Raw genomic sequence first — 10,705 nt, forward strand, 5'->3', positions numbered from 1 at the left:
TCAGATTATATGTAACTTTTTTTTTGGAAGATATCTGTAAACATATTCAAAATCGTGTCAAACGTGTTTATTAGGGAGATAGCTGCATCATTGGAAAGACTTTTACTTTATTCTCTTGTTCTTTTTGAGGAAATAGTAGAAATTGAAAGCATTTGCAGCACTTTCATTTTTGAGAGGGGATACCAAACCCTTAACAACAAATTCACATTCTCTTTTAGTGGAGAGAAAATATTTCCGAAGATACTTCTGACTAAAGAGGTAAGCTATTAAAGTCCCGTTTCATTATCTCAATTCTTCTCGTACTGTATCTACAGTAGAAAGTTTACCACATGAGAGAAAATGCAAGCCAACGTCGTTAGGTGGCCTGTCGTCTTTGTGTTTAACTTTGTACCTTACCATTGTCTGTTATTTAGTAGCCTAGTAGTTGTTCTGTATGAATAATACATTCTTGTCAACTCCCTGCTTATACAGTACTACGGATGATACGAGGGTCAACTCATGTCGTCCTCGGACAAATAGTCAGAGAACACAGGGACGTAGGCTACAATGCAAGTAGAAAATGTATTACGTTGACCAATTATTAAGATAATAAACTGCAGCTGGTCGAATCGAGATTCACCAATGTTTCAAGAGGAGTAGTAGCACTGTCCTCTGACGTCAAAGAAACAAAAGCGCTCTAAGCTCCATGCAGGTGAAACTCCACCTGTTCTGTCCTTGAATAACCCAAATAAGGATCAATAGGCCTACAGTTGCAATCAAGTGAAGATTATATAAATCAGACCAAGAACATTGGGGAATTTTTGTTGTTTGCATTCTATGTTCATGTTATTCTGCCAAAACAAATGTAAAAGATCAGAAGAGATCAATATCAATAGGCTATTGCGATGTTAATGTAGCCTAGTTGTACAAATGCTTGATTACCACGATTCAAACAGCAATAGTCTACTGTAGCCTACACTGCTACTGCCTGTGCCCTAGTGTAAAACAAAACTCATTTTCAGTGTCAATTATATTGTATGTGTTAATGGCAAAACTGAATTATGATTACATCTTGCCAAAAGGTCAGGCCAAAGCAATAAAATGTGTGTTGGTGCCACAGCAAGGAGCAAAATATCCTGTGCTGCTGATGTTCCCTCAGTAAGAGGAGTGGCATTGGTGACAAAAGCTGAAAATGTTTTACTTACGGACATAAGAAAGAGGATAGGCAGTGATTGGCACAATGAGTTCTTAGCTTGGTTTATTTGTTCATTCAGTCATTTGAACATCATTTTGAGGAAAAGTAATACTGAGTGAGTAATATGAATAAATAAGTAGTGTAGAGCATAATGTGTTAGAACCCTTGCACAATCCTTTGAATAATATATATTTATTTGTCTTAATCATATTTTTTTTTGTCACACAAATCTCAAAAACTCTTTGGGGGAAAAGGGTGCACACATCTTTCTTTAATTCATAGCCTCACTGAGAGAGCTGACTCCATTAGTGTAAGTGAAACAATGGCCGCGTTTCCCAAATTAGTAAAGAAGCTCTTAAGTGCTAAAAACTTATTAGGAGCGTTCTTAGAACCTTCTTAGAGCGCTCCTAAGACGTTCTTAGCACTTAAGAGCTTCTTAACAAATCTGGGAAACGCGGCCAATATCTGCAATTCACACCTCTCTGTCCTCACCTCACTTGACCACCTCTCTCCTCCTCTGTCGTCTCATCCCTTAGTCCCTCCACTTCCCCACCTCCATGGCTTCCACTTTGCCCGGAAACAGACTGCCGACAAGTGTCCCCCCCAAGAGGATACAGGTAAAAAAAGATGCCATGGCATGACGTCAGTGGTGGCACATGGGTGTGTTTTTAGGAATGAGGGTGAAGTGCAGAAGGTGTTTTCATAATGAGGATTTGGTGTTGGGTCTCCTGTGTTCAGAGATTTGGTTAAAGGCATGATTCGTTCCACGGCTGAAGACACTAATACTTCATTGTTGCCCCAGATTGAGAGTGTACAGTGACTGCAAAGCAATGAGGCATCTTTTAAGGTGTCCTTATTTTTAAAGTTGTATGAGCTTATGGTTTTATATCATTCACATAGTTTGTTTAAATGGCTGCCATAGCCAATTTATTTTCATGAAACAAAAAAATAAGAATAATCTTGTTTGACATAATTTGAACCAATCTGATTTGTTTCGCATAGATGCTCCACTTATTTTGCCAAGATGTTAAGGGGTAAAAAATGGCACGTTAGGGTGCGGTTCAGCCATCCCTCAGGCCAACCAGAAGAGTATTCCTTCTCACCAGGTGATAAATGAATATAATTGAATAGTAGAACACTGGGAAATCCTATCCAAGTCAATGGAGCATTCTACTAGTGTCGTAGAGCTGGATATATTCATTCATATAGGAAATGCTTTGTCAGTGTGAGTATGGATACGTACGTGTACGTGTATGTGTGTGTGTGTGTGTGTGTGTGTGTGTGTGTGTGTGAGAGAGAGAGAGAGAAAGAGAGTATACAGTATATGCTCATAAATGCCCCCTCTCCTCTCCCCTCCTCTACACCCTTAGTGCCCCGGCTGTCTCCAGCCAGACGGCCGTGTGGTGGACGGCCACCGCACTGTGTGCCCCCACTGCTCCACGTCCCGGCGCCGGGTCTACCAGTTCTGCTGGGCTTGCCGACGCGAGTGGCCCACGACGGGCTCCCAGCTCCAGGGGCACGCCTGCACCCTCCCCAACTGTGCCCTGCGTGCCGCCCTGCTCTCGGAGGAGCGGATCGCCGACCCCAAAAACGCCGGTCTCCACTGCCCCTTCTTCAGGGCGTGCCCCAACTGTAAGGAGCTGGTCACCCACAGTGGCTCGGGCTGCAAGTGTATCACCTGCACCAAGTGTGCTACAAGATTCTGCTTCCGCTGCCTCCGCAAACCGTATTGCCCACAGACCGTAGCCTGTGTCATTGTGGATAACAGTGCAGCACTCCAAAGCCTGTAGCTTTGAGGATGGTGATTTTTCGCCCTTCACATATAGTGTAGGTTAATTCAATAATTTAGCTTCAAAACTCACTAAATACCATTCTCTTCCTGGTCTGAAAGATTGATTTGTAGGCGAAACCCTATAGGAGCCTGATACAAAATGCTCATTTTAAAGAAAAGTGGTCAGACGGATTTAGAGGCTTTTGCATCTGAACCCTTAGTTGCCGTCAAATCATTATTGTATATTGAGATTGTGATTTCAAAGCATTTTGATCAACCAACAATTTTGATAATCGTCTTTATGGACAGATGATTTTCCACATGACGCTGCCTGTCATCAACAGCATCCACTAAATAGCATTCTGCATCATCACCTATACTTGGTAAATATCATCACCCACACCCAGTTTTCAAAATGCCTCGGTAATCTGAAATTATGTCTGTGACAGTCAACTCATTATTCAGCCTGATGTTTACGCGTAGCGTAGCTGACTGGAACAGATAATGCGTTCATTGACTAGAGGTGTGTGTACCACTGTACTGTTTACTTCTTACATCTTCAGAACTCTCTTCAAACGTTTTGTGTTAATACATTTGAGGTGAGATATCAATTAATATATAAATCGATGGGATAATAGAGATGCAAAAAGGGGATTGACTTTGCAACTGCTCCACTTAAGGGGCAGCACCAAAACAATTGTTACATTAATGGAAAGTAGTTTTTTAAATGCCATAGGAACAATGATAAAGTTATCAAGAAGTTACAGTTGTTTAAATGAAATATACCAAATTTGTGGGTACAGTCCACTTCTTTTAACATAAACAACTGGTAAAATTGTCCTTCAAAATGGCTTGGATACTTTTCACTTTTATAGCCTACTTTTCAGAGTCTGTACTTTGTGACTTTTACTTGAATAAAGAAGTTGAATCACTACTGAATCACACTCTATTACTTTTACTGGAGTCTTTTTTTATATATATATATATATCTGTACTTTTTTTACATATCTGGTCCCTCATGCATCATAGCACACACATCATGCGCCTTCATAAAGCATGAGAGCAGGCCATGCACCGTTAGTTTTTTCTTAAAACATCAGCACTCTGAATATGACTGGTTGTACAAATTGGTCTGTATCCATCACTGTTTGGTATGGGAGTTCAGAATGTCACACCAGAAGGAAATTAGAAAGGGTTGTCACCAAAGCCTCTGACATAATTGGGTGTGACCTCCCTCCAGTCCACGCTCAGTACTCTGAGTGCACCTTACACTTCCAGAATAATCAAGTCAAGTCACTTTTATTTATATAGCGCTTTTATATTATTTGAGTGCAACCCAAACCACTCAAAAATGAAAGATCCCACTCACCCAAACCATCACTTTTACAGATCTATACGAACTGAAATCATGTTTCAAGGACAGCTTCTACCCTCTTGAACACAACTAAACTGAAATGATAATTTCTTTAATGTTTTGTACATCTGTTTTTTTCTTCACTGGATTCAGCTAATTCTTTTAAAACATTGTTGTGGGCAATAAAGTCTATCTCCCTATTCATCTAGTGAAGTTTAGAGTCATGTCTGGTAAATGCAAAATGGGTGGCTCATCCATAAATGTTTAGTACAGCTGATCAGCAATCATTATGTCTTCCAGTTTGAAAGAAGATGTCTTGGTGAATCATGAGGCTAAATGAAAGTAACCAACAGAGGGCGCTAGTTACTTGCTCATTTCAGATAAGTAAATGGCTGTCTCTGGCTCATTTATCAATTAGGTCTGCTAGTTTAGGCTAAATTACGTTTTTTTGTGGAAGATATGTAAAAATATTCAAATTCATGACATAGGCATAGATAGGAATATCTACCACTGGCAAACACTAGCCTAATTTATTCTCATCTCTACTGGCCTAACTGTAGGCCTAAAGTCAACGATTAATCCATAGCCTACACCGCTGCTAAATCTTTAACTGAATCTCTTTTAATCAAATAATGTTCATCATCATCATACATTAAATTACAACTATTTACAATTAGAGAGCTGCAGTTAAACGTTATAAAGACGTTGGCTTCATTCCCTCTGATTTTATTGTGACGCTTGTTGGACTGAAACTGAAACCATTGCCATGTACTTTCATTTTTGAGTGCGGACTTTCCCCAAATCTAAACAACATATTTACTTTCTCTTTATTTAGAGAGCAATATAGTTAAATTCGGACACAAAAGAAAGAAAGAAAGAAAGAGAAAAGGAAACTTCGGACCAAAGAGGTAGGCTACCAAGGTTATTATAGGCCTACTGTCATTATCTCGATTACAGATTATCTTGTCTAACGTTCACTAAAAATATGCCTAGTGACTAGTCTATCTTAGCCTGGAGGATCCATGAGAGAAAACACGAGATGCATAAAGATGTCAGGTTCCTTCGTGTTTAGCTTGCCTCTGTTGCGCAGTAGCCTACTAGACCTATCTTTTACTCTCAACTACCTAGTCCTAAAAATGATATTACTGTAGCCTACTTCAGGATTCATACGAGGGTCAACTCATGTCGTCGTCGGACACACATGAGCCAGAGCACAGTTTTTCTGATCACTAGTACACATGGCTATATTTGCAAAACTCTTCACACAAATAAGAAAGCCTTTCACCAAATCATCAAAACATAGTAGTTCTCTTGGAAAAGCTAACACACCTTGGTCAAAATGGTACCGAACATGCAGTAACTCCAAGCCATCACATTAGGCCTAATAAGGACACAATGCGCCAACTACACTGAATGAATATAAAAATATAGCTGCAAGCAGCAATGAGGGGGCCAAGCAGACAGTAACTGGTAACTCAATGCTGTTACATCAGGCATATAGTGTTATGAAGTCACAACAATTTTGATGTCAAACAACCCAAGATTGGCTGAGATATGAGCTCACTTCCTGTTTGGCGGCTTCACTGCCAATTTCGATTGGCTGTTGCAGGCGAACGGTTTTAGATACCATTCCAAAAAGCAAGACCTTTGTGAGACTTGGCCTGAAGATCATCTGTGTGAAGCTTTGTGAAGATCGGACAAATTTTGTGACCTGTGAAAATGTTTTAGTGGTTTTGATTAAATCCAATATGGCAGCCAAATAAATGATGTTGATGTAACAAGTTGGGCTAGGTCACCCTAAGGACCTCCAACAGCATTACTAGATACCTAGCAAGTTCCAGCTACAGGTCAAAATGCCTTTTTGCTATTTGCAGCGCCCCCTAAAGGTTAAAGGTCACCAAGTTTCTTGATCATCATCCTGATTGGGTCCTGAGTCTATGTACCAAGTTAAGTTTTGATACATGCAAGGGTTGCTGAGATATGATCTCACTTCCTGTTTGGCGGCTTCGCTGCAAATTTCGATTGGCTGTTACAAGCGAATGGTTATATTTCCGACGACAAAAAGCAATGCGTTTATGAGGCATGGTCTGAGGATTGGTGTTGATCAGGCAAAATGTGTGACCTCTGATACATTTGAAGTGTTTTTGATGAAATCCAAAATGGCGGAAAATCCATCATGGCGTAAAATGACGTCATGTACACACAAAATCGGACCAACGGGTCAAAAGTTACGTGCGTGAACACACGTCCAACTTTGACCTGTTGGTGGCGCTAGAGCGTATTAGGTGCCGACATGAGACTTGGTGACATGAATCATGGGACTGTCCCCAATCAGTGTGCCATATTTCACAACTTTTTACCAGACGGTTCTATGGGCTACCATTGACTTCCATGGCGGAATAATAATAATGGGTGCCTTTGCAGCTTGGCTGCTTAGCCCCCTAAAACACATCTGGCTTTTGCATTCTCTCTGCATAGTTCTGTAAACATACAGAGATCCAAACTTCATGTATTGGTGTTTATTTACACACATCAAAACAAACACAATGTGTTTTTCCAAGTCAAACTCAAAATAGCAATTTCACTGAGACAAAAAGAAGGGGAGGTCGAGTACAGTGAAGAGTGAGTGATCTGTAAACGAAATGTGGACCAAAGCAGCCCTATATGGAAACATTACGCATTGTGTGCTTATTACTGTAATGTGATGGCTTGTGTTTACTGTTTGATACGAAATGAACTCCAAGGTTTAATTGAGTTAGTGAAAGGTTTCCTTAGTGTGTAGAGTTTTGCAAAAATAGGCTACAATAATAAAAAATGTGCTTGAGCAATCAGAAAACACTGTAATAGTTTTAGAAATTGTGTTATAAGAACCACGGCTAGAATTTAAGCTTTCAGAAAAAGCAGTAGGTAGAAGACTAATAGGCTATGTTAAGACAATAGACAGCAAGATCACTGACTTGTCTAGTCAAGGTTCCCCAGATTTTCATGTAGGTTAAGTCAAGAGCCAGAGGAGTGCAGTAGCATTGTCCTCAGACGTCAGAGAAGCAAAAGCCCTCTAAGCGCCAGGTGAAATCCCCCTCTTCTCTAGGTTACTTGAATAACCCAAACAAGGATCTGTGTCACTACACTACTAATCAAATAAAGATAATATGATCATATCAATCTGACCAAAAAGTTGGTGAATCTTTTGTTGTTCCTAAGTGAGTGATTTAAGTTTGGATTCCATGTTCATGTTGGCTAAAAACTGGCTAAATAAATTCAGAAGATCAGAAGAGATCAATATAAATGTTACAATGTAAATGTGGTTGTACCAATACAGATTACCACATTATTCAAACAGCTATAGCCTACTGTACACTGTTCCGATAACAAGAACATCTAAAACATGAACTTATTAAATGTCAGACCAAAGCTATGAAAGTTGTGTCGGTGTCACAGCAGGTGCTGAAACCCTGCACTGTTCATGTAAGATGGGTTGCATTGGTGACAAAATAAAAATAAAAAAAATATATAAGAAAGAAGATTGGAAGTGATTGGCACAGTGAGTTCATTTAGCTTGGTTTATTTGTTCATTCAGTCATTGAACATTTCCTGACAACATAATTTTGAGGAAAAGAAAATATGTTGAGTGAGTAATATGAAAAAATAGAACAGAAAATGCACACGCACAATCCTTTGAGTAATATACATTTTGTCTTAACCTATTTTCTCACACAATACTCACATTAACATTCTGTGTGTGGGAAAAATGGTAGAAATATTTTTCATAGCCTCACACTGAGAGCTGACTTCATTAGTGTAAGTGAAACAATATCTGCACTTCACACCTCTCTGTCCTCACCTCACTTGACCGTCTCTCTCCTCTCTGCCTTCTTATCCCCCAGTCCCTCCACTTCCCCACCTCCATGGCTTCCGCTTTGCCCGGAAACAGACTGATGACAAGTGACGCCTCCAAGCAGACTGAGGTAAAAAGACGTCACGGCATGATGTCAGTGATGGCGCACGGGTTGTATTTTAGGCAGACAGGGAAGTGTAGAAGGAGCTTACGTTACAAGGATTTGGTCTTGGGTCTCCTGCGTTGAGAGATTTGGTTAAAGGCATTATTTGTTCCACTGCTGAAGACGCTAATTCTTCATTGTTGCCCTAGATTGAGTGTGCACACTAGACCGTGACTGTAAAGAAATGAGATTTAAAGAACCAAGGCATTGTTTAGTATGTCCTTATTTTTAAAGTGGAATGAAGGTATGGTTTTTATATCATTCACATCCTTGTGTTTAAATGGCTGCCATTGCATTGAAATGACATTTGAATAATCTTGTTTGACATTTTTAACCAATCTGTTTTGCTTCACATAGACGCTCCACTTATTTTTCCAAAATGTTAAAGTATATTCACTACCTAAACTAGCTGTCAGAGCTATGTGATTACATGCACAGACTATATGAGAGTATGCACAAAATGAAAGCAGTCATAGAACCACATCCTTCCTATGTGTGTGTGTATGAGAGTGTGTGTGTGTGGGTGTGTGTGTGTGTGTGTGTGTGTGTGTGTGTCCTCTAACTCCTCTAACTTACTCCTCTAACTTACAGCTACAGTATGTGACTACATGCAGAGACCACATGCACAACACATTTTAATGAAAGTAGACCTGTTGTAGATGCACAGCCTTCCTATTTGTGTAAATATAGGCTGGACTACTCCACTGATTTTTTTCCACACGGTTGAAAACATCTGTACAGAGTACAGTATAATCATAGTCACATTAACATTCATTCATTTGGCAGATGCTTTTATCCAAAGCGACATTACAAGGGCCATTCTCATCAGAGCAACAAAAGAATGGTGGCTGGCGGGTGCAAACGACCTGCGATGTAAATTGACAAAACAAGCAACTTACAGTTTTTTCCAATTGCCAACTAGGCTGGTTTTTATCAAAATACGTAACTCAATTCACAAAACCACACCCAAACTGCAAAATGCCTCATAAATCCTGCAAAATGAAGCATTGTGCAACCAAAACTACATAGCATTATCAAAATCAAACTTTTGCGCCAAATGGCGCACACTTAGTGTGTCTGTGTGTGTGTGTGTGTGTTTATGTATGTATGTGTGAGAGAGAGACTATATATCATGCTCATAAATGCCCCCTCTCTCTGCCTCATACTCCATCCCTCTCCTCTCCCCTCCTCTTCTAACACCCTTAGTGCCCCCGCTGCCACAAGCCAGACGGCCGCGTGGTGGACGGCCACCGCTCCGTGTGCAAGCGCTGCTCCAGGTCCCTGCGCCGGGTCTACCAGTTCTGCTGGGCCTGCCGGCGCGAGTGGCCCAGGACGGGCTCCCTGGCCCAGGGCCGCGCCTGCACCCTCCCCAACTGTGCCGTGCGTGCCGCCCTGCTCTCGGAGGAGCGCATCTCAGACCCCACCAGCGCCGCTAACGACTGCCCCTTCTTCAGGGCGTGCCCGGGCTGCAAGGAGCTGGTCACTCACAGTGGCGAGGGCTGCAGGTACATCACCTGCCTCAGTTGCGCTACAGAGTTCTGCTTCCGCTGCCTCCGTGAAGAGTGCTGTCTTGAGGAGGAGGAGGAGGAGAGTTACCTCTACTATGAAGATGAGGAAGATGAGGAGGAGACTCTTGAAACCTGTTACATAGTGGATAACAGTGCAGCACTCCTAAGCCTTGAGGAAAATGCTTATTTGGAGGCGCAGCACTAGTTGGCATCAAATCATTGCTATTATATCCAGTTGTGAAGTCGTGATAGCCTGGGCGATTTGATTCACGCTGGTAAGGCAGCCTTGGAACTAGCACCTTCATTTTTTTCTCAGATAGGGGACCAATCACAGAACGGAGGGGACAGCAAGATGATGACGACGTCTAAGCTACACACCAAACTAATATTTTGTTTAAAAGAACCAAACCAGTTTTTGTCCAAATCTACAAACCTATCACTACTGAAAAATTTATGGTTCATTTATCAAATGTTATTTTGAAGTATTAAAGTCATCTGGGATAGGCTAATTGACACGACTGGCTAGACAGTGAGCCACTCACAGACACCTTTGATACTGTAGATATTCGCGGTGCCCAATAAATGGATCTGGGCATTCGTTCAAATACGCGAAAATGAACGTTTGGTTTCCCAGACCAAGTCTCATTGAGATGTGGTTTGCGTGAACCAGGCTGAAGTCGGAATAATTTGCCGATAATAACGAGCAAATTTTATTGTGTTGAGATTGACATTTTGAAACATTTTGAACAACAAACAATTGTGGTAATGCTCTACAAAAATGGACAAGTACAAAACAATTGCCATCCTGTCCTCCAACTCAACTGAGCTGTATATTTGACCATGCTCTCCTTTCATAAACTCCTTATGAGATCCAAGACTAAATAAAACCGCCTGTCACAG

At 41.0% G+C, this 10,705-nt stretch overlaps 2 protein-coding genes across 2 annotated transcripts; both read left to right on the forward strand.

Annotated features, from left to right (window-relative positions):
- On the forward strand, positions 1-3,877 carry LOC134080120 (uncharacterized protein DDB_G0292642-like). The gene is made up of 3 exons (XM_062536377.1): positions 1-258; positions 1,711-1,791; positions 2,545-3,877. Exons 2-3 carry the CDS (start codon positions 1,732-1,734, stop codon positions 2,962-2,964), a joined length of 480 nt encoding a protein of 159 aa, XP_062392361.1. The 5' UTR covers positions 1-258; positions 1,711-1,731; the 3' UTR covers positions 2,965-3,877.
- A 1,197-nt stretch (positions 3,878-5,074) lies between these two features.
- On the forward strand, positions 5,075-10,705 carry LOC134080121 (E3 ubiquitin-protein ligase RNF19B-like). The gene is made up of 3 exons (XM_062536378.1): positions 5,075-5,207; positions 8,184-8,264; positions 9,504-10,705. Exons 2-3 carry the CDS (start codon positions 8,205-8,207, stop codon positions 10,008-10,010), a joined length of 567 nt encoding a protein of 188 aa, XP_062392362.1. The 5' UTR covers positions 5,075-5,207; positions 8,184-8,204; the 3' UTR covers positions 10,011-10,705.

Source organism: Sardina pilchardus, chromosome 5, assembly GCF_963854185.1.
Source record: "Sardina pilchardus chromosome 5, fSarPil1.1, whole genome shotgun sequence".
Taxonomy (NCBI): domain Eukaryota; kingdom Metazoa; phylum Chordata; class Actinopteri; order Clupeiformes; family Clupeidae; genus Sardina; species Sardina pilchardus.

Coding starts and splice junctions, on each gene's coding strand:
- LOC134080120 (XM_062536377.1), top strand. CDS start 1,732: ATGGCTTCCACTTTGCCCGGAAACAGACTGCCGACAAGTGTCCCCCCC. Junction 1,792..2,544: donor TCCCCCCCAAGAGGATACAG/GTAAAAAAAGAT, acceptor CTACACCCTTAG/TGCCCCGGCTGTCTCCAGCC.
- LOC134080121 (XM_062536378.1), top strand. CDS start 8,205: ATGGCTTCCGCTTTGCCCGGAAACAGACTGATGACAAGTGACGCCTCC. Junction 8,265..9,503: donor ACGCCTCCAAGCAGACTGAG/GTAAAAAGACGT, acceptor TAACACCCTTAG/TGCCCCCGCTGCCACAAGCC.